Below are 25,668 nucleotides of genomic sequence, written 5' to 3' on the forward strand. Positions count from 1 at the left end.
AGGGATGAGTGTCCCAGAGATGGAAACACTCAATGTTTATTTCTGCAACAGAATCTAAACAGACAGAGTGAGAGGAAGAAACACAGAACCATAGAACAGCATTAATGCTCATCAGTCATCACAGAGAAAGATGTCAATGGAAGCAGGCAGCATGGAAACCATTGAGGTTCCTCAAGACAAGATTGTCAAAAAGGTACGTGACCTTTGAGCCTTAGCCTATGAGATGAAACTGATTAATAAATGAGTAAATTTTGCAGGTTGTGTAATGAACAATGTATGATAATGAAAGTGTAAGTTTTTTTTTGTACAGGCTCATAGCTTTTAGTTTTGACAACAAAAAGCTTTTAAACACCATTTACAACTATTACACGTTGTTTCAGGAAAAATATAAACTGTAACACAAGATAATTCATACAAAGGCAAAAACTTGACAAACGGAAATTCTAATTAATATATAACACACTACTGTTCAAGTTTGAGGTACAATTTTTTATGTTTTCAAATACGTCTCTTAAACTTATCAAGGCTGCATTTATTTGATCAAACAGTAAAAACTATGGTATTTTGAAATATTATTAGAATTTAAAATAACTGTTTTTTATTTTAATGTATATAATAAAATATATAATTGATTGCACAGCTTAATTTTCAGCATAACTACCCCAGTCTTCAGTTTCACACAATCCTTAATAAATTAATTCTAATATGCTGATTTAATGTTTAAGAAACATTTTTTATTATTATCAGTTAAAATGTTGTGCTGCTATTTTTTTTTCATGATTGATTAATAACAACAACAACACAAACTTACTGACCCCAAACTTTAGCATTGTATAATATAATAATTTATATTTATTTAAATGGTAGTCTATAATATATGGAAGCCCGTTCAGAATTAAAAAAAATAAAATAATAATAAAAAAAGTACAACTACTGTTGTACAAGTATTTGTGTAACTGTATTTGCCTCAAAATCTCATTGTTATTGATATACACTGCAGTTCAAAAGTTTGGGATCAGTAAGATTTTTTTATGTTTTTAAAGACGTTTCTTATGCTCTTATGATGTTTATTTGATCAAAAATACAGAAAAAAATAATATTGTGAAATATTATTACAGTGTACAATAACACTTTTTTATTGTAATATACATTAAAATCAAATTTATTCCTGTGATCAAAGATGAATTTTTATCATTACTCCCGTTTTTATTGTCACATGATCTTTCAGAAATCATTCTAATATGCTGATTTCAGGATTCTTTGATGAATAGCATTTATTTAAAAAAGAAATATTTTCGTATAATATACACTAATGTTTAAAAGTTTGGATCAGTACATTTTTATTCTTTTTTTTTTTTTTAAGAAATTAATACTTTTATTCAGCAAGTATGTGTTAAATTAATGAAAAGTAATAGCAAAGACTTACAATTTTAGAAAATATTTATATTTTGAATAAATGCTGTTCTTTTTAACTGTTTATTCATCAAAGAATCCTGAAAAAGTATTACAGATTCCAAAAAAATATTTGGCAGCACAACTGTTGCCAACACTGATAATAAATCATGCTGATGTTGTGTACTTGAAACAGTTGTGTACTTGAAAGATTTCTGAAGGATCGTGTGACACTTAAGACTGGAATAATGGTTGATGAAAATTCAGCTTTGCATCACAGAAATAAAATATATTTTAAAAATATATTACAATGGAAACCATTATTTTATATTGTATTAACATTTTGCAATATTATTTTTTTTTCTATATTTTCGATCAAATAAATGCAGCCTTGATGAGCATAAGAGACATGTTTGAAAAACATTACAAGTCAATCGGATCCCAAACTTTTTAACGGCGTTGTATAGCCCATAATTGGAGTTTAATTTGATCATAAAATGCTTTTTTGCTCCATACTGTAAATGTAGGGGTCCTTCAGGAAGAAGATCGAGAAGCTGAGGAGATGGAGCACCTCTTCAGGCGGCGGCAGCTTCAAAAGACCACCCAAAACCAAAGCCCTCAGTCTGAACTCACCCACTGAACCTGACACAGAGCCCCTCAGAGTAGAGACGGAGCGTAGGAAACTCAGACCCATTGTGGCATCCGTCTTTGGTCAGGTATGGACTGCTGTGTCACACAAGAAGTTATTTATGTTTTTGTGTTGCGCTGAGGTGAATTGTGAGCTGTTGTATTGTCAGTCATGGTGTTGATTTAATCAAATGTTTTGGTTTGCTGAACTCTGGAATGGTTAATTAAGCAAGACAAAGAGTTAGTGAACATCAAACAGGGGTTTCACAAGTTCACCTGCCCATCCATTCCTAATGGTTAATGGTAAACGAACTTGGCTTGCTGTCCTCAATAGAGGCTCGAACCCAAGGCTCAGCTTGAGCTCCAAGTTCAACCCCTCATTGCAGTGCTTTGTGGTACAACAGTGCTTACAGTATTATGCTGATGGATGCAGTGAAGACTGTCCAAAAGCTGTTCATGTGTGATTCCGAATTAGGGTCTCTGTTTGTGGGTCACATGGGCATGTGGTAACCTGCATGATTTTTTTGCACTACAAACTCAAAGACTGCTATTCTAGGTTTCTGTAGTATCTGGATTATTTGTAGTTTTTGAGTTGTGCTCTTTAATGTTTGATGTCTGAATACATGATGTTAAATGGAAACTCTTAGAATGTTACTTATTTGTTGGCATGACATTGTAGTTCTCCTAGTTTAGATATCAAAATTTTCCAAAAAAAAAAAAAAAGCTGATGTTCAATGCTGATTCAAATGTTGGTAAAAAGTTATCTGATGTCTGCATTGTGCTTAGACATTTAATTATAATACTCATTGGGAGCTAACATATTTTAATTGGTTAATTCATTAAAAAGGGTGTAGAAACCATTTTCACTTTTAAACATGAAAAAGACAGACAGAATTAGTATGTTGTAAGACCTACAATTATGACATAACTTTAAAAATAGTTTTTTTTTTTTTTTACAAGGGTAACACATGACTTTGTTCATTGCTGAAAATCTGTAATCAGAACACAGAATTGTTCCGTTCATCTACACTCCCCTCACATTCTCATTCCAGTCAGTAGTTTATTCATTCTTAAACCCTTTCACACAACAGTAATCATAATAATCATTTTCTGAAAACTCTCTGCTTTCAGAGGATTATGGCTCTGTACTGGAGGAAAAGGTGAAAGAGTATTATCTGTTATTCACCACACCTCATTCTTTAAAGCTTGTGTTCCCAAACATAATGAATGCATAGCAACCAGCACAACTTTCCATAAAATCACTTTATTCACTAGCTAGAGTGTTGTTAACCAAACTTTATATGAAAATCTCTCTCAACCTTCAATTCTCTAATCAGGGCTGACATTACAGTTTTTTACAGACGCTAGGACACATTTCTCAATACTTAGGTCACTTTTGCAAAACTCTTCACACAATTCTCCTAACCGACTTTCAGCTTGGCAAAGCAGTTCATTTCACATTCAAAATGCACTACAACTACCAAAACACTTTATTCAGGTCTCAAATAAATTCATTCTTCCAGAACACTAGCAAAGGTTGTCAGCCGACAAACACACTTTGTCACCCACAAAACAATGACCTAAAAAACACTAACAACATGTAGCATTACACAGTGTTTTCTTGTGTAAAACAAGGACACATCTCTATTTATAATTGCAATATATATATTGTTTATAACTGCAATATATGTTACTGGAATGAATCAGACATGATGCAGAATTCAATTCAATATTTTATGTTGTTTATTTATTTTTTTATTTTTTGTTTTTATTTTTTTTATTTTTTTATTTATTTATTTTGGAAGTAATTCCAAAATACAAGAATTTGTATACACACCATCCACTGATACAGATACAATAGTAATGCTAATCTACTGCATTTTTAGATTTGAAATATGTTTCAATAAAATATTGCTGTTGAATTTTGCTGTCTTATTCAGTTTTGCATTATGTTATTGTTTTGAACATAAGTTTAACAGTTTTGAAAACAATATGTAAGCATGTGCAAAATGTCCTGTACGTACAAAGATTTTTGGCAGTTGTTGTGTCTGTGTGAGAAAAGAATTCATGAAATTTGAGAGATGTAGTCATTGAATGCATTTTGTGCCAAAACAATGATAATTGATCCTCAGTTTAGCCCACATAGACTTCTGTTGTGCTCACTGTGTCAAGAGTTTTGCAAAAGTGACCTAAGTATTGAGAAATGTGTCCTAGCATCTGTAAAAAACTGTAATAATAATAATTTCAAAAGGTTAATGATTGATAATTAAAAAGAAATTAACATCAATACGTCAAATGTATCCTATGGCATGTGTCAGAATATTATGGAAGCCCTTTTCTGCCACTGAATAAAAAAGAAAAATCTTTTTATCTCACAATTCAGATTTTTATCTCACAATTCCGACTGTTTTTCTCACAATTGTCAGAAATAAACTCGCAATATTGCGAATTATAAAGTCAGAATTGCTATAGATATAAACTCACAATTCTGACTTTTTTCTTAGAATTGTGTGATATGAACTCACAATTGCGAGAAGTAAAGTTAGAATTGTGAGATATGTTCTCAGAATTGCTAATTTGCCTTGCAATTCAAATTTTACATCTCACAATTGTGAGTTTATATCATGCAATTCTGAGAAAAAAGTAATATTTGAGAGTTTATATCACGCAATTCTGAGAAAAAAGTCATTTGTCAGTTTATATCATGCAATTCTGAGAAAAAAAGTCATATTTGTGAGTATATATCACGCAATTCTGAGAAAAAAGTCAGAAATGCAAGTTTATTTTGAGGGGGAAAAAGGCTGATATCTTTTCAGAATTGCGAGTTTGTCTTGCAATTCTAATTTTACAACTCACAACTGCTAGTTTATATCATGCAATTCTGAGAAAAAAAAGTCATATTTGAGAGTTTATATCACGCAATTATGAGAAAACAGTCAGATTTGCGAGTTTATATCATGCAATTCTGAGAAAAAGTGTCATATTTGTGAGTATATATCACGCAATTCTGAGAAAAAAAGTCAGAAATGCAAGTTTATTTTGAGGAGGAAAAAGGCTGATATCTTTTCAGAATTGCGAGTTTGTCTTGCAATTCAAATTTTACATCTCACAATTGTGAGTTTATATCATGCAATTCTGAGAAAAAAAAGTCATTTGTGGGTTTATATCATGCAATTCTGAGAAAAAAGTCATATTTGTGAGTATATATCACACAATTCTGAGAAAACAAGTCAGAAATGCAAGTTTATTTTGAGGGGGAAAAAGGCTGATATCTTTTCATAATTGCGAGTTTGTCTTGCAATTCTAATTTTACAACTCACAACTGCTAGTTTATATCATGCAATTCTGAGAAAAAAGTCATATTGCGAGTTTATATCATGCAATTCTGAGAAAAAAAAGTCATATTTGAGAGTTTATATCATGCAATTCTTAGAAAAAAGTCATTTGTGAGTTTATATCATGCAATTCTGAGAAAAAAAGTCATATTTGTGAATATATATCACGCAATTCTGAGAAAACAAGTCAGAAATGCAAGTTTATTTTGAGGGGGAAAAAGGCTGATATCTTTTCAGAATTGCGAGTTTGTCTTGCAATTCTAATTTTACAACTCACAACTGCTAGTTTATATCATGCAATTCTGAGAAAAAAGTCATATTGCGAGTTTATATCATGCAATTCTGAGAAAAAAAAGTCATATTTGAGAGTTTATATCACGCAATTATGAAAAAACAGTCAGATTTGCGAGTTTATATCATGCAATTCTGAGAAAAAGTGTCATATTTGTGAGTATATATCACGCAATTCTGAGAAAACAAGTCAGAAATGCAAGTTTATTTTGAGGAGGAAAAAGGCTGATATCTTTTCAGAATTGCGAGTTTGTCTTGCAATTCAAATTTTACATCTCACAATTGTGAGTTTATATCATGCAATTCTGAGAAAAAAAAGTCATTTGTGGGTTTATATCATGCAATTCTGAGAAAAAAGTCATATTTGTGAGTATATATCACACAATTCTGAGAAAACAAGTCAGAAATGCAAGTTTATTTTGAGGGGGAAAAAGGCTGATATCTTTTCAGAATTGCGAGTTTGTCTTGCAATTCAAATTTTACATCTCACAATTGTGAGTTTATATCGTGTAATTCTGAGAAAAAAAAGTCATTTGTGGGTTTATATCATGCAATTCTGAGAAAAAAGTCATATTTGTGAGTATATATCACACAATTCTGAGAAAACAAGTCAGAAATGCAAGTTTATTTTGAGGGGGAAAAAGGCTGATATCTTTTCATAATTGCGAGTTTGTCTTGCAATTCTAATTTTACAACTCACAACTGCTAGTTTATATCATGCAATTCTGAGAAAAAACTCATATTGCGAGTTTATATCATGCAATTCTGAGAAAAAAAAGTCATATTTGAGAGTTTATATCATGCAATTCTTAGAAAAAAAGTCATTTGTGAGTTTATATCATGCAATTCTGAGAAAAAAAGTCATATTTGTGAATATATATCACGCAATTCTGAGAAAACAAGTCAGAAATGCAAGTTTATTTTGAGGAGGAAAAAGGCTGATATCTTTTCAGAATTGCGAGTTTGTCTTGCAATTCAAATTTTACATCTCACAATTGTGAGTTTATATCATGCAATTCTGAGAAAAAAAAGTCATTTGTGGGTTTATATCATGCAATTCTGAGAAAAAAGTCATATTTGTGAGTATATATCACACAATTCTGAGAAAACAAGTCAGAAATGCAAGTTTATTTTGAGGGGGAAAAAGGCTGATATCTTTTCAGAATTGCGAGTTTGTCTTGCAATTCTAATTTTACATCTCACAATTGTGAGTTTATATCGTGCAATTCTGAGAAAAAAAAGTCATTTGTGGGTTTATATCATGCAATTCTGAGAAAAAAGTCATATTTGTGAGTATATATCACACAATTCTGAGAAAACAAGTCAGAAATGCAAGTTTATTTTGAGGGGGAAAAAGGCTGATATCTTTTCATAATTGCGAGTTTGTCTTGCAATTCTAATTTTACAACTCACAACTGCTAGTTTATATCATGCAATTCTGAGAAAAAAGTCATATTGCGAGTTTATATCATGCAATTCTGAGAAAAAAAAGTCATATTTGAGAGTTTATATCATGCAATTCTTAGAAAAAAAGTCATTTGTGAGTTTATATCATGCAATTCTTAGAAAAAAAGTCATTTGTGAGTTTATATCATGCAATTCTGAGAAAAAAAGTCATATTTGTGAATATATATCACGCAATTCTGAGAAAACAAGTCAAAAATGCAAGTTTATTTTGAGGGGGAAAAAGGCTGATATCTTTTCATAATTGCGAGTTTGTCTTGCAATTCTAATTTTACAACTCACAACTGCTAGTTTATATCATGCAATTCTGAGAAAAAAGTCATATTGCGAGTTTATATCATGCAATTCTGAGAAAAAAAAGTCATATATGAGAGTTTATATCGCGCAATTATGAGAAAACAGTCAGATTTGCGAGTTTATATCACGCAAGTCTTTAAAAAAGTCATATTTGCACGTTTACATCATGCAATTCTGAGATTAAAAAAATGTCATATTTGCGTGTATATTACGCAATTCTGAGAGAAAAAAGTCCGAATTACAAGTTTATTTTGAGGGGGAAAAGGCTGATATGTTCTCAGAATTGCGAGTTTGTCTTGCAATTCTAATTTTACAACTCACAATTGCTAGTTTCCATCACGCAATTCTGAGAAAAAAGTCATATTTATGAGTTAATATCATGCAATTCTGAGAAAAAAAACATATTTGCGAGTTTATATCACACAATTCTGAGAAAAAGAGTCATATTTGTAAGTTTGTATCACGCAAATTCTGAGAAAAAAAAGTGATTTTTGCGAGTTTATATCTAGCAATACTGACTTTTTTCTTATAATTGTGAGATATAAATTCGCAATTGCGAGTTATAAACTCTATATTTGAGGGGGAAAATATAATATACAACGCAATTCTGAGAAAAAAAGTCAGAATTGTGAATTTTTATCTTGCAATTCTGACTTAATTTCTCGCAATTGTGAGTTTATATATAGAAATTCTGGGAAAAAATTAGAATTGCGAGTTTTTATCTCACAATTCTGAGAAAATCTCAGAACTGCGAGATAAACTGACTTACATAGAATCTAACAACAATGTAGTCTTATGCTGAACATGCCAAAGAAAACAAGTAAGTCTGGGCTAGAGTTACTCATCTACAGTGCAGAGATTGAATCTCGGATATCATATCATTTAATCAAAGAAAAACAACAACAGTGAGAGTGAGGAAAGGAGGAGGAGTGAAAGGCTGGGAGAAGAGAGTGAGGGATGGCAGAAGAAGAATAAGAGAGATTGATTGAGAAGGGGAGGATTATATGGGTGAGATTAACGACTCAAGAGATCAGATCTAAAAACTGATTCACTCACAAGAACACTCTAGTGAACACTCAGCTTTGGCCATCGTAATAATAACATATCACACAATAGACGTAGGGACAGCATTATGATCAAAGGGACATCCAACATACCACAAACTAAGCCTAATGCATGTTGACGCATGTTGAAATCACAGTGTCACTGCCTTTTTGCTCCGTAGTATTTAAATTCAGGAAATTGCATGTCTTTTTTGTTGGTTTATATTAAAACTAACAGTTTAAATTTTTTTCTTTGAAAAAATGAAGGTCACATTATTTATTTTTGTGATTTTTCAAGTGCTTTATATGTTGAAAAAATCATTTATATATCCTATGTATAATCATAGATCCGCTTAAAAATGCTCGTATACTTGCTTTAATTCAGAAATTGAAAATATCCTAATCCATTTTTATTTTCCACCAATTACCTAAATTTTGCTTTCCTGATCACATTGAAACACTGCCAAACAAGTAAAACATCATTTATTGTGTCAATTCTAATCAATCTGCAGTTTTGTCAAATTAGTGTGAAAATGAAAATATTTGTGTGACTGTATGGATACATCACATGCTGACAGCCACACAAAATTTTCTGCCTTCGGTTGACATATTTTTTTCTCTCTGCTTTCGTGTCTCTCTGTTGCTTGTCTCTTCTCTTGTGTTTTGGCCTTAATCCATCGAACGCCCACCAATATACAGCAGACAACCCAAATCTCCTTTATAGCCCACACACACATACACATAAACAAGTACAGAAGCTGTTTGAATCAACAGAAACGAGACGCTCCACATTTCACCATCTGTAGGTCAGTTGTCTGGCTGTTTTACAATAGAATAATTTAATCCACCAATTGGAGACCAGGTCTCCAAGGGTAACCCAATTAGGAGCCACTCTGTACAGTGTCGCTGGCTGGTTCTTTATTACTTGATAAACAGTTTTAAGTTAGAATTCTGTAGAACACTAAAGTAGATACTCAGAAGAATGTGGACCACATTTACTTTCCTTGTAGGGAAAAAAATGTGAATATCTTTGAATATCTTCTCTTCTGTTCCACAAAAGAAATAACATAAGGGGAAGTAGTTAAAGACTTTTGGGTGAACTATCACTTTAAAATGTGACGTTTTAATGTAAGCCATGGTCGTGTGCCAATAGGAAGACACTAATCTGCCTTTGCATGCATGTGTGAGTAAACAGGATATACAGAATGTGGGTGTTAGCTTGTTAATGTGTTAAATGTACAATCATGAGAAATGTGTGCTGAGCAGATTAACCCCTCCGGATCCATTAATGTGAAAGTAGAGATGGATTAGTCTACTGATAATCGAAGCCTAAGATTTAGAGTAAGACAGAGTCTTTGATGCACCAGTGCTTTAACCGAGAGCGACTGACTCTTTGACCTCAGTGTGGATTACATGCATGCATGCAGATATGCACATAAATGCATATTTACGGTTGTTGTTTCCAGAGAAATGTGGGAATGAGAATGGCAGACTTACTTGTACCTAGAAATGAATGAAAGTCAATAGGCATGCTATAGAAATGCTGCCATTGTTATTGGATGCAAATATTAGTCAGATCATTATTCACAAGCGTTTGGTCTTCCCTGCACTAGTAAGGAGAGAACATTAATCAAAGTTTTTCTTCAGAGACAGGGGTCTATTCAGGGCTCTACGCTTACTTTTCTTTTTAGGAGCACTTTCTTTTTACTAGGTGATATTTGACGCCTGAAAGTGATTTACAGGGTAATTTTGTTTTTACATTTGTGGCATTTTTGGCAACATTGTTAAAAGTATGTTTTAATCAATAATCAAAAAATCTGATCAAAAATGTACCTTGCCATTACGAGGTGATATTTGACTCCTTAAAGTGATTCACAGGGAAATTGTTTAATGAGGCTCAGAGGTGGAATGAGTGCAATCAAATTCATAAATTCATGTTGAGATTAAAGTTTTAAATATACATTTTTTTACAGTTTTTTTCAGTCGCTAACAAGCGTTTGTCCAAACAGTTGTCACATTTTCAAAACTCTAAACACAATTAGCACAGCATCGGTCTTTTGTGGCCATACCATTCACACATTTCATGTCGTTTTCACCCAATATGCAGTCAGTGAACACATTTCCACAATGCTTACATTTTCTTAACAGACAAGCTATACCTCCCAACAAAATTATGGATTGTTTTTGTAGTATTTACGAATGTTAACACACAACATCCCACAATAGCAAAAACAATATTCCAAACCTTAGATACAGTATAAAAACCTCTGCTTCTGCAATGATATCAGTTCAAAAACAATATCAATATCAAAAATATATCTCAGCTGATAATAAACAAACAATTGAATAGCTGATTTATGTTGGGTAAATTGGGCCAACCACAGCTGATTCCAGTCTGGCTTAGACTCAGAGGCAGTGGTTATTTTTTTCTATTACATTTACACTTATACAGTAAAATGAGGACTTTGAGGAGTGATGTTTTGGAAACAGGGTTGGGGTCGATTCAGGAATGAACTCAACAATTCCAATTCAAAGAAGGAAATGGAATTGGAATTCAACAACAATTACAGGAAACAGAATTGGAATTGAATTGGAATTACAGGAAGTGGAATTCAATTCAGGGAAATTCCGCTTAATTCCATTTATTGCTGTTTCTGAGCATCTATTTGTGATTGCATTTAGAGACATACATTTGAACTTTATTTATGATGCTTTACAAATACCAAGTAATATATGAAATAGAGTTGATCAAATGCAAGTAAATAAAATGAGAACTGTACATTATGAATTAATAATTGAATGACAGTGGTGATAAGTTTCTGGATGTACTATACATTCAATATATGATTACCACATAATATATGTCTCAACTCACAAAAAATGAGTCATGTTCATTCATGTGTTTCATTCACTTTTTATTGCATCGAATTATTATCATTTCCTGAAATTTGGCATGTGAAATGATCATGCTTAACCAACTAAACATGCAGTACTTTGTATTTCTTTTATGTGTTTGTTGTTTATGTGATTTACAATATTTGATGTACTATAAACTAGCAACTCAAGTGGAATTTTTTGGAATTTATTTGATTTCAATTCTGTTTCCTGACATTCCAATTCCAAATCCAATTCCATTCCAGGAAATTAATTGGAATTTACCATTCATTCTCAATTCAACATCGCAGAGATTAGATACAGTAATTTTGTGCTTTTTTTTAGACCCCCCCCCCCCCCCTTTTTTTATCTGGGCTTTCTGCTGTTGTTATTTTTATTAATTAATTTATTTTTTGTTCAGAATGCTCTTGTGTGTTTCATGGATATTTTGTTCACTGTAAGCAATACTGTAAAACTTTTTCTGTTCTATCATACCATGTTTCTACTGTACCTCCTGTAATAAACAGAAAAAGAAACGTATTTGCTTTTTACTGGAATGCTTTTGAATGTGAACATTACTGTACATGTGGACAGACAGTTCCCAACCAAGAAATTTAGTGTCAAAACGGTGGATTGCATGTTTTGCATGCAAATACCTGTAAAAACTAAAACATAAAAAGTCTATGCAGTTTTTGTAATATCAACAATAGCTAGTATTTTGAAACCTGGTGTACTTTGATTGACTGCATGTACCTTGTGAAGTGAAATCAAGTGTTATTCTTTGACAGAATTATTTCATTTTGAGTCAAATTTCCAGTGTTTTGGTAAAGTTAGTGTGTGCAGAGAAAGATGTGTTCTGTTTTGAAATGAAGAGTTAGTATATATTTAACAAAATGTATTTTTGAGAAGAAAATTATCCATTTGGCCAATTGTATTTTGTAGGTGCGAGTCTGTGTTAAGAGTTTAGAAAAAGTATCTGAAGTATGGGTAAGCGCTTGTTAGCGATTGAAAAAAACTGTAATACAGAAAAAACTGAAAAGTTACTTTAAAAAATGAAACTAAATCTGCCAGTAGGTGGCGCCAAGTGACTGATTTAATTACTGAATCATATCATTCATTTAATTCTTTTGAACTGCTGATTCATTTTGGAATAAAGCAAGTGACTGTCTTTATGAATTAGTTTAAAACGCACGTTCATTCATAAACAATGTGTTTGAATGGAGATGCGCAGTGACTCAGTTGTGACATGTTTCAGACCATTTTTGACAAAGAAATAAAGCAAAATCAGGTAATAGTGTTATAGTCAGACAATGTAAGTCACCTGGAAGAATTAACTTGCCATGCAGTTCCCTTGAGATTTTCCTGTGGTAGAGTTTGCTTTATGCAGGTTTCTATGTAAACATGTAAACATGTTCTGTGGAAAATATAAATTGACGATACATGGATGTTTTGCTGTACAAACACCCATACTGACACACAATTTTCTAATAAGTAATAGGTGAGAGTGCAGTATATAATAAAACATCTGTGGTGTATTTACCACAAACCTAATACTCAAAAACCCTATTTAAAAAAAACAAAACATTGGAAAATCTTGAAGGGGATCCCATGGTGAATTAGTCTTTTGGGTTTTAACATCATGGCTGCAACCCTTTCTTGAGTCCAGCACAGGGAACTCACCCATAAAATGTTTTCCTGGCATTGTGAATTTTAGTTAAGGCTGCTGTTTGTACTTACATTTATAAACAGGTTTTGCCTTGTAACTGACCACATTATAATGTAGTACTAATATACTAAAATAATATACTAATAAAATGCTAAAAAAGACTGATTGTTTGCGAAAAGTAAAAACATTTTAGAGCACATTTGAAGGGATAGTTCACCCAAAAATGAAGTCATTTTAGTCAATTACAATTAGTTATATTAAGAAAATAACAGCCTGGCTGTTCCAAGCCTTATAATGGCAGTGAATGGGTGTTGAAATTTTGAAGATTTTGCACTTTTAAAATCTCAATTTTTTTTTTTTCAGCTGATGTAGGCGCTGAGGAGAGAGCAAAACACCAGTCATGAATTAGAAGTACAAAACAAGGATTTGTAAAGAAAATTTTTGATTTTCAATATAAGCCAAGAGGAGACTCATTTGCTTTAATCAAAACTTGGTTCTCGAGAGACTAGCATATTCTCACCAGAGATTACACATCACCGACTAAAAACGCCACTTTCTCGTGAACATACATACAACAATTAGCGAAAGCTAGAGATTACACTTTATGAAGTTTTAAATATGGATATTTTTCTTAGACAAATGGATTGATTAGCTCAGAAGGCCTTTATTAACCCTTAGAGTCATGTGGAGTACTTACAGTTTTTTACAGACGCTAGGACACATTTCTCAATACTTAGGTCACTTTTGCAAAACTCTTCAGACAGTGTGCACAACAGAAGTCTATGTGGGCTAAACTGAGGATCAATTATTATTGTTTTGGCACAAAATGCATTCAATGACTACATCTCTCAAATTTCATGAATTCTTTTCTCACACAGACACAACAACTGCCAACAATCTTTGTACGTACAGGACATTTTGCACAAGCTTACATACTGTTTTCAAAACTGTTAAACTTATGTTCAAAACAATAACATAATGCAAAACTGAATAAGACAGCAAAATTCAACAGCAATATTTTATTGAAACATATTTCAAATCTAAAAATGCAGTAGATTAGCATTACTATTGTATCTGTATCAGTGGATGGTGTGTATACAAATTCTTGTATTTTGGAATTACTTAGTGCAAAAAAAAATAAAAATAAATAAACAACATAAAATATTGACGAATTCCGCATCGTGTCTGATTCATTCCAGTAACATATATTGCAGTTATAAACAATATATATTGCAATTATAAACAGAGATGTGTCCTTGTTTTACACAAGAAAACACTGTGTAATGCTACATGTTGTTAGTGTTTTTTAGCTCATTGTTTTGTGGGTGACAAAGTGTGTTTGTCGGCTGTCAACCTTTGTGTTCTGGAAGAATGAGTTTATTTGAGACCTGAATAAAGTGTTTTGGTAGTTGTGGTGCATTTTGAATGTGAAATGAACTGCTTTGCCAAGCTGAAAGTCGGTTAGGAGAATTGTGTGAAGAGTTTTGCAAAAGTGACCAAAGTATTGCGAAATGTGTCCTAGCGTCTGTAAAAAACTGTATTATGATGGATGGATGCACTTTATTGGACTTGAAAATTTTGACCACCATTCACTGCCATTATAAAGCTTTTTTTATATAACTCCAATTGTAATTGACTGAAAGAAGAAATCCATATACACCTAGGATGGCTTGAGGGTGAGTAAATGGGGTAATTTTTTTTTTGGGTGAACTATCCCTTTAAGAAAACTCAAACTTCCATGCATCATATATAATCATGCTTTTTGCTCATTAACCAGTGATGCAGGAAGGAAGAGTTTTTCTGAAATGTTCTTATGTTTTATAGTTGATGTTTTAAAGTGTGTGTGTGTGTGTGTGTGTGTGTGTGTGTGTGTGTGTGTGTGTGTGTGTGTGTGTGTGTGTGTGTGTGTGTGTGTGTGTGTGTGTGTGTACCTGGTATTCATCACGTTGTGGGGACCCACAAGGATAGGAATACCAGTAGATTTTGACCTTGTGGGGACATTTCTCAGGTCCCCATGAGGAAACAGGCTTATAAATCATGCACAATGAGTTTTTTTGATGAAGTAAAAGTGTGCACAATCTCCTGTGAGGGCTAGGTTTAGGTGTAGGGTAGGTGTAGGGCGATAGAAAGTACGGTTTGTACAGTATAAAAACCATTACGCCTATGGAATGTCCCCATAAAACATGTAAACCCGACATGTGTGTGTGTGTGTGTGTGTGTGTGTGTGTGTGTGTGTGTGTGTGTGTGTGTGTGTGTGTGTGTGTGTGTGTGTGTGTGTGTGTGTGTGTGTGTGTGTGTGTGTGTGTGCGTGTGCGTGTGCGTGTGTGTGTGTGTGATTTTGGTTATAATCCTCACCCACAGAATTCAGCAGAAGACTTTATAGAATTTATAGACTACATCCTTTTCCTTTAAAGTTTGTTTTGTAATGGTACTAATCAAAAGTTTAGACTCACCCATCCTTAATTGTGTATTTTATATTACTCAATGTAGCCTCCTTCCTAAAATTAAAGGTGTTACTTGACACCTTATAAGCAGTGCTTGACGTTTCGGCACTACATAAGGGAATTTCCAAGAAGGCTGATATGTAAATCATTATGATCAAAGATTGCAGAAGATTTTATTACCATAGATTCTGCTGACAATTACACTTCCATACACAGATAAACTCCTGACATCTTAATTTCGTCAACTCTGGCTCAGACAAAAGCAGAGTGATAATATAGTATGCCAACCAAATGCTAAATCTTAGAAATTTATTGGCACTTTTGGCCCTGTGGACTAAAGGAAAATAAACTCTTTTCACACGTTTGTTTAATTTGCATTGAAGGAAATTGTTTGTCAGGTAATAGTTGTTCATGAGTCCCTTGTTTGTCCTGAACAGTTAAACTGCCTGCTGTTCTTCAGAAAATTCTTCAGGTACCACACTTTTTTTTTTTCGTTCAGCATTTTTTTGTATTTGATCCCTTTCCAGCAATGACCGTATGATTTTAAGATCCATCTTTTCACACTGAGGACAACTGAGGGACTCATATGCAACTATTACAGAAGGTGCAAATGCTCACTGATGCTCGGAAGGAAAAACAATGCATTAAAAGTCAGGGGTGTAAATTTTTGAACATAATGCAATTTTTCTTTTTTTTTCTTTTAGTATTGCCCTTCAAAATCATATAGTCATTGTTGGAAAGGGTTCAAATACATAAAAAAGCTGAAAAACCAAGGTATTTGAGGGACCTGAAGGATTTTTCTAATGAACAGTGGGCAGTTTAACTGTCCAGAATGGTTAAAATAAACACACACAGCTGTGGATCAATCAGATATCAACACAGTATTAAGGACCAAGTGTACATACATTTATCATAACTATTATTAACTATTATATTCTCTTGTAAACACATGTAAACTTCTTTTATGTGAAATATCTAATCCTATATATCAATACTAAAAAAAACCATACATTTTGTATGATCCCTTTTATTTTGATAAAATAATTAACATTTTGCAGATTCTGCAAGGTGTGTGTAAACTTTTGACCTCAACTGTATATATAAGATAACTATATATAAGATAAGATAAATGGTTCTGCGGGCCGGGTATTTTATTTTTTTTAAATATTAAAACATTTGAGCCATTTACTGATAAATTGAGTGCCCCATTTCATCTAACATCTACTAACCCAGATGAACTTTATCTTCCACTCCTTCATTATGGAAAATTTATAGCTATGTTTTGACTCCTACAGTAATTTGTTTTTCACTTAAAAATCTTACTTCAACTGGCGTTCAACACAATAGATGATTTATAGCACAGTTAAGTATAAGGCTGATTGCCTAGATATATTATCTTCGATAACGACTGTCTTTTTTTAATCTTTTCTGCAGTTCTGGGCGGAAGAAAATGGCGTTGCGTCATTTGAATAATTGCAGACTTTGACTGGTTTATAGAGCATAAACTATCATCATCCTTCTTCACATTTCATGTTAATACTGTGGACTTGTTGACTGCTTGTCCTCAACTCTCCAGTCCAACTCATCCAAAATTAACAAGCCTTTTGAACAAAAGTTTTTAAGATAATGACAAAATACAATTAAAATTTGTATTACTCTTTTAAATTTACTGAATCCACACAATTCAGTAAATTTCTTCCAGCAATCACCTTGTGAAAAATATGAAATCAAGCTTTTTCAGCACTGATCTATCACTTTTGCAACCTTTACTGAACATCAAAAATGTTTGTTTGGTGCCCCCTAGTGGGTATATTCTGGTTATATTCTCATAAAGCAACTGCTGAGCGTAGATACAAAGGAATCTAAAGAATCAAAATATATTGCTTTAGCTTATTCTACCGGGTGCATAAGAGATCCTGCTTTTATAAAATAGATATAAAGGAAATAATCATTATTCATATTTAAATCATTCATATACACATATACAAAGGCACACACCACAATTCACTGAATTAAGGCTTCCCCTTTTGTGCTAGGGAGCTTTTATTATAAAGACTATGTCAACAAATCCAATTTCACTGAAATGCCATATTGTTGTATTATAAAAACAAACCTAGATCTCTATCTTTGTATGCCTGATTTGTCTTCGCCTGGAGAGCTTTTAAACACAATTATCTTTAACTTGATCTTAAAATATTTTGTTATGTTTAAAAAGAATGTGAGAGAAAGCCTAACATGGAATCTAAAGAGATTGCATGGTAATGTTGTATTTAATACACTAATACCTCGATGTAGGCCAAAAACTCATCTGACTTCTGGGTAGGAGAGGTGAAAAAGAGTTCTCTGAAAATAACATGTTTAGCACTCACCTGCTTGTTTAAACCCATCTAATCTCATAGACAAACATAATTTAATCTAACCAGTGTTCACTAGTGTTGATCTTACAGTTTTTTACAGACGCTAGGACACATTTCTCAATACTTAGGTCACTTTTGCAAAACTCTTCACACAGTTCTCCTAACCGACTTTCAGCTTGGCAAAGCAGTTCATTTCACATTCAAAATGCACCACAACTACCACTTTATTCAGGTCTCAAATAAACTCATCCTTCCAGAACACTAGCAAAGGTTGACAGCCGACAAACACACTTTGTCACCCACAAAACAATGAGCTAAAAAACACTAACAACAAGTAGCATTACACAGTGTTTTCTTGTGTAAAACAAGGACACATCTCTGTTTATAATTGCAATATATATTGTTTATAACTGCAATATATGTTACTGGAATGAATCAGACATGATGCAGAATTCGTCAATATTTTATGTCATTTATTTATTTTTATTTTTTTGCACTAAGTAATTCCAAAATACAAGAATTTGTATACACACCATCCACTGATACAGATACAATAGTAATGCTAATCTACTCGCATTTTTAGATTTGAAATATGTTTCAATAAAATATTGCTGTTGAATTTTGCTGTCTTATTCAGTTTTGCATTATGTTATTGTTTTGAACATAAGTTTAAATGTTTTGAAAACAGTATGTAAGCACGTGCAAAATGTCCTGTACGTACACAGATTTTTGGCAGCTGTTGTGTCTGAGTGAGAAAATAATGCATGAAATTTGAGAGATGTAGTTATTGAATGCATTTTGTGCCAAAACAATGATAATTGATCCTCAGTTTAGCCCACATAGACTTCTGTTGTGCACACTGTGTCAAGAGTTTTGCAAAAGTGACCTATAAGTATTGAGAAATGTGTCCTAGCGTCTGTAAAAAACTGTAATCATAAGACTTGTTCATAAGATGTTTTTTCCCCCTTTAATACCAAGAATTAGATCTTTGCCCAGAATATCATATTTGGTGGGTTATAAGTAGATTATAGCTAAATAAACAACCATGTTGATATTAGTTTGTTTAGTTTGTTTAGACAGTATTTCACCGTCAGGAAAATGGATCAAAAATAGATCATGTAGTAATATAGTACATATGTGACCCTGGACCACAAAACCAGTCATAAGGGACATTTTTTGAAATACATCATATGAAAGCTGAATAAATAAGCTTTTCATTGATGTATGGCAGAATTTGAAAATCTGGAATCTAAAGGTGGCAAAAAATCTAAATATAGACAAAATCGGCCTTAAAGTTGTCCAAATGAAGTTTTTAGAAGTGCATATTACTAATTAAAAATTAAGTTTTGATATATTTATGGTATGAAATGCACAAAATATCTTCATGGAACATGATCTTTACGTGTTTCATGGAACATGATTATATCCTCACTATTTTCCTGTTTTTCACACTGACATGTATAATAAGTACTGATTTGGCTTCATCTACTGATCCATCTATCCTCTCTGCTGACCCTTTTGACCTTTGACCCCTGACACTGCAGCTCATCACCCATCTAAAAACCATCTGATGGCTGCCTACCTGATTTCTACAATCTTTCTACAATCCTACATTCCCTTATCAGCACTGCCAGCTGTGTTGCACTCACCATGTAATCTGGAATGTTGCGGATTATGAAGACCTTTCCCACCCCTTTGCTCTATCTCTCTCATCTCTCCCATTTCTGTCCTCATCCCTTCATCCTGTCCTATTTTGTACCGTGCCAGTCACTTGCAGTAGAACAAGTGCGATTAAGGCAACATGAGGATGTGAAATAACAGAGAAAGAAAGAAGGGGAAGAAAAAAACATGCAGAGAGAGAAAAAACTGACAACAGATGCAAGGTCCAAGAGGATTAGAGTGCTTAGAAAACCTTGGAAATACCTTTTCTGGTTGAAGGAATAGGTCTCATTGTGCCCAAAACATGCTGTGAGTGTTTTTAGTGGTATTAGCATCACTACCCATCACCTGTTGTTTAAGCAACTCCACCCCCTCTTGGGATTTTCTGACGACAGGGATCGTGTGTTGCGAAGTTTATGTAATAATCTGAGGACAGGAACCAAGAGTGAGTGATAAAGAGGGAGGGGGCGGGACAGAGGGAGGGACAGAGATAACAAGAAAGAGTTGGAGCAGTGAGAATTAGAGAAATACAAATGATGGGAGCGAAGCCATCTAAAAGAAGCAGTATGAAGAAGGTAAGATATATGTTTTTCAATTCGTTTTTTAAAAGACTAATATTATAAATTGTAGATTAGTAAAACTGATTTAGAAAAATTACTTGAAACTATTCATACTTACTTGGCCTTTGGCAGACAGTATTATGGTGCGATAAGTTAGGCTTTTGAAATAAAGTATGTGAATTAAATTGCAATATTTGCAATGTACATACTTAAAGGAACATTTCACCACATTTCAGAAGTTTGGGGTTGGTAATATTAGTTATTTACTTTTTTTAAAAAGAAGTCACTTATGCTCATGAGGACTGCATTTATTTGATCAATAATACAGTAAAAAAGAAAAACTTAAAATATCTGTGTTTTACTTTGGCTTATTTTAAATACATTTTCATTTCATGTAATGCTAAAGCTAACTTTTGACCAGTCATTACTCCAGTCTTCAGTGTCACATGATTCTTAAGAAATCATTTTAATATGATGAATTTTGTATGATATAAACAGTTTTTGTGTGAACTTGGAAACTTTTTTAGGATTCTTTATAAGTTTAAAAGAACAGCATTTATTTGAAATATAGCTACATATAGGTACAATATACATGTACATATATTTTTTATAAACATTTTGTACTTTTTGGTCAATTTAATGCATCCTTGCTGAAGAAAATTATTAATTACTTAAAAAATGTATTTATCAATTACCCTTACTGACCCTAAACCTTTGAACAGTACTATATATAAAGAGAAATTACAAATATCTTAAAATTCATGTTATTTCAAACATGACTAAACATGATATTTATTGCAGAATGTCCAAGCTGCTTTATTACAATAAAAGTGAATGGTGACCATGGCTTTTGAGCAGGATTTTTGAAGCCTGTGTAAAGGCCCTTTGCAAACTGCTTGATTGACAGGTGATCTGACCAATCATAATGCCGAATCTCCTATTTTGTCCGACAAACAAATCAAACAGGAGAGTAGATTAACCTCCGTGGACATAAACTTGAAAAATTGTACATATTTAAGTCTTTCCGTGATTTAAATTTCTTAAAAAAATGAAAAAATTTAAAGCTAAGTCCTTGTTTTATACTAGAAGTAAGCTGCTCTGTCTTGTCTCTTGTTGGCGTGTTGTCAGTTTCCTCTTTGCCCTGCAATGTATTTTTCACTGCGTGAGGACATGGTGTGTAGTGTGATATCTTATTTTATTTACTTGCCATTTTTTTATTATTCAAATTTGGCTCTGTGTTAAATAGAGGGTTTACACTTAAGTCATGATTTGGTCAGTTACCCTGATGCGTGGCTATACTAGTGGTACTTGAATGTAAACAACAGCATGAATTGCACAGGTAATGTACTACTGAATACGTTGTTCTGCTAATTTATGCTGTCAAAACCACAGAAAAAAATGTGGACGCTGCTAAATCATATATTGAAGGACTTATAAAACAGGAAAGGGTGCAATATTTTGACAAACTAAAATTAATAGGGGGTAAAGATATTTGTACAAGCAGTACTAATTAAGATATTAGCCTAATATTCCACCTACCTGACCAAAAATAAGAACAAACATGAATGTTGTCAAAATTATAGCCCTGGAAATCCTGGTTAAGTTTAGCCAACCACAAACGCCTTTTGTTCCTCAGACAGTTTTTTGCACTGTTTTCCTTGATTTGTTATCACTTTTGGCAGTGTGAAGTACTCCACATGTTTTATCTGGTCCAACCGATTAGTACAGCCCAAAACATAATAATAACTGACCATTTCCAGCAGCAATAATCTGCAAAATATGTTCAGTGGCATTGTTTACATTCAGTGCCGCCAATATGGCCGATTGATGGCGTGTCATGTAAACACTCTATAACACATTTTTTGTGGTGTGACAAACTCAGAACACATATTTATTATAGTTTTACACAGACTTTAAGATTTCCAGTAATCACAACATAAATTCAGTCTTTACCTCACACAAAGCAATCGTATGTCTTCAGAAGACTTGAAATATAGTGCACTTTTCTGATGCTTTTGTAGTGCTTTTTGTCTTGTCAGTCTTTGGTCCCTATCCACTTTTATCAAGATCAAATATTCTGCTAAATGTCTCCTTTTATGAAAAAAAACACACAAAACAAATTGTAAGAAATGATTAGTTTCCTAGGATTTTTTTTAAACAGACATCGAGAGAGTGATTTCTTGACAGATAATTTCAGAAAGATCTTGTCAGGCTGTGATTTTGTTTGGTGCATAATGAAATGGTTCCTTGCAAAGGGGGTCCCACCCCTGGAAAGCAGTGGACTCCCGTTGGCATCCGCCATGTTAGGAGGCAGCGGTGATGCGACGGCTGAGGATGAGGATGACGAAGAGTTGGGGCAGCCTTTTGAGGAGCCGATATGTGCTCTGGTTCAGAACTGTACCATGCTACACAACATCGTGGGCCCAGCCTGCATCTTTCTCCGACAAAGCTTCGCTCAGGCTCAACTCGTATGTACACGCACTTACAATCGCACCTTTTTTAAACAAAGCATGGTGTGGACACAGAACTTCAGTGTGTCAGAATTTCCATCAGGGAATCAGATCATTTTCTATCTTATTCATCTTCAGTCAAATCCTATTAACCTCCTTGAGCCCCCATTACTTTCATATTGTCCCATTATCTCCCATTCCATTGTGAGTCAATGCCAAGTCCTTCATGCAGATTTGTAAGGATGCTTAACTCTTCATATTAAAGTGTCCATAATAGATGTGCATTCGCTCAAATACCTAACATGAATGCCTTTCTACAACCTAATTACTATCAATTGTGCACCAGATTGGCGTATGATATGATATTATGTAATAGTGAAGTGGTTTAGGGTGAATGAATAAATGACTAGTTTTTAAAATTGTAATTTATATACTCTAGCCTACAGTATTGATAGATGGGACTGAGACAGTGTAATATCCTTCTGCATACAGCATACAGACTATGATGTATATGTATCCATTAGTATAATGTTCTTTAATCTTGGTAAAAACCTTTTGTCTTTACAGGACAAAATGCAAAAGTTTTTCCAAAAAAGGGGGAAACTTAGATGTTGGCAGTACAATCAGATCCATATGTTAATCTGGTGGATGTGGACGTAAAGAGAAAAAAAGTGTACTGTGTAGTTTTATAGTGGCTTAATGTTTTATATCAATGTCTACATCTGTCTGATAATCCCAGAATCCTTTTTGTGTGGATAGAAACTCTGCAGCTGCAGACATGTATTTGTTTAGCTAACGACTTCTTTCCCGTATAGTGTTATCTGCTTAGTTGTGCAGCACTTATTGAGGCTCTAGGGTCTATGTAAAGCCTATATATTGTAAGTACATACCTGACGTTCATAAAAAATTACATGTGAACTCCATTCAACTCCATTTGTTGCCTGGCAACCTGGAGTCTTGTAATCTGTTCACCATAGTGACCTTATCCTACTGGTGCTTGCATCATGCTTGCCAATTCATGGTAGTAATCAGCCTAAATACTCCCCAGCTGTGTGAATATGTTCTGGCTGGCTACTGCCAAAACGCAAGCTCAGTCAATCAGACCAAAATCTAAATCACTCTACCATTTGTTATTATCTTACTTATGTAATGTATAAATGTTGATTCAACTGGGATTTCATTGCTGTGCTTGTTCTGTTTTATTTGGAGTTAGGATGATAATGTTTTAATGACTGAGTTTCTCCATTTCCGCGAACATGAATATCTGACGACACACAATCCCATGTGTGTGCTTTTCTATCCCTAGATAACTTATAATATAATCCATAATATCATAACACTGTGCTTCTCAGTCGATTTTGGTTCAGGTCCTCGATATTATGAGAGGGCGATTAGTAGGGATGTAACGATGCACCACAAGCCGGTTGAAAATCGATTCAAATAATGAATCTCTGAGGGGAATTGACTGTCTTCAGAAAAGTTTAGATGCTATTTTCTTTTTACCTTGCCACTGTATAGTATATTAAGGTTTATCCACCTTTTTCTTCCCGTATGGCACGGCCATTTGTAAACTTTATGGGTCTGGCTTCCGGTCTCATCCATGGCCAGCTAATTGGTATATCCTACCATGTTATTTTAATGTATTATCTTAATTATGAGCACACTGCTTTGTAGTGCAAACAGTTTTCCTATTTACTGTACGTGGTTATTCTTCACGTTCTTTCCCTATAGCGGATAATAAACCAGAAGTCTCACCCGTAGGCTTACTTCTGCGTTGAAGAAAAAGGTGGATAAGCAGTGCTGCTTTGTTTACATTGATAACCAAGAAAACACTATATTGCCGCTGTTCCATAAGCGCCACCGGCTGCCAGAGAGTGAATCTGCGTTTTCATTCAGCCTGTCTGTTTGTGCAGATTTGTAGTCGTTTCACAAATCTAAAGTCAGACCACTCTGTTTTTGCTTGGAATTTCGATTTTAGATTAAAAACTGCTCATGTTGCATCAATTTGTTATAAATATCATTTAAAAAATAATTGTGAGAAAATTGTATCGTGAAATTGGTATAAATGTATCGCATTGTGAGTTGAGTAAATCACTACATCCCTAGTGATTACAAAATCTGCACAAAATCAACTTTATTATTGTAAGGAAAATATTACATCTATGAAATCCATAATTACATTCTAATTTCATGAAAGGAATTGTTCACCCAAAAAATTTAAATTCGCTGAATATGTACTCATCCTCAAGCCATCCAAGATGTAGATGAGTTTGTTTCTTCATTGGAACAGATTTGGAGAAATTCAGCATTACATCACAATCTCAACAGTGGATCATGTGCAGTGAATGGGTGCCGTCAGAATAAGAGACTTAGCAGCTGATAAAAACATCACAATAATCCACAATCAATCCACATGGCTCCATCAGTCGGTTAACGTCGGGTGAAGTGAAAAGCTGGGTGTTTGTTTAATCTGTGCATATTTCTCACCTACAAGACATTTTCTTGAAGAAAGCAATATTATGGACCTTATGGACTCATATTTTAGCCAGAAGCAAACGTTTAAAGTCAAAAACATTGTAATAATAATTTTTTTTATATACAAACACCCAGCTTTTTACAAGACATAATTGATAGACTGGGGTCGTGTGGATTACTTGTGGATTATTGTGATGTTTTTATTAGCTGTTTGGACTCTAATTCTGACGGCACCCATTCACTGCATGACGGCACCCATTCACTGCACATGATCCATTGGTGAGCAAGTGCTGTAAAGCTAAATTTCTCCAAATCACTTCAGATGGAGAAACAAACTCATCTACATCTCAGATGGCCTGGATGTAAGTACGATTTTAGCACATTTTCATTTTTGAGTGAAGTACTTTTCTAATATTAGCATGGACTGTGTAGCAAGCGAGTAGCATGTACAGTATGTGATGTAGATGAAACAGTGGTAAACCCCAAAATGAAATTTATAAAAACAATTTGTGGACTTTTTTGCCTATGGCATGTGCACTGGTACCAAGTATGATCATTCTGTATCAGATCTTTCTCTGGAAAGGAGAAGATACATACATTAACACTGTGTGTACAAAAGCACGTTTTATTTGCAGGCACTCCTTTTGTTTTTACTTGTGCTGGCCAGTAATCAGAGCCTCGTGTGTTTCATTCATCCACCCGCGTGTTCATGCAGCGGTGTGCAGATGGTTGCC

At 33.6% G+C, this 25,668-nt stretch overlaps 1 protein-coding gene across 2 annotated transcripts in view; it reads left to right on the top strand.

Annotated features, from left to right (window-relative positions):
* Positions 1 to 25,668, top strand: part of cabp2a (calcium binding protein 2a) — a 29,468-nt gene continuing 3,800 nt past the window's right edge. The window contains exons 1-2 of one of the 2 annotated variants that reach the window (XM_073842033.1): positions 1 to 193; positions 1,920 to 2,108. In XM_073842033.1, the coding sequence (XP_073698134.1) occupies positions 131 to 193; positions 1,920 to 2,108 (252 nt within the window). In that variant the 5' untranslated portion in view covers positions 1 to 130. Of the gene's footprint in view, positions 194 to 1,919; positions 2,109 to 19,958; positions 20,025 to 22,264; positions 22,478 to 25,668 lie in introns of those variants that run through there. The other variant, XM_073842032.1, reaches the window with a different exon arrangement.

Source organism: Garra rufa, chromosome 6 (assembly GCF_049309525.1).
Source record: "Garra rufa chromosome 6, GarRuf1.0, whole genome shotgun sequence".
In the NCBI taxonomy this organism is placed as follows: Eukaryota; Metazoa; Chordata; class Actinopteri; order Cypriniformes; family Cyprinidae; genus Garra; species Garra rufa.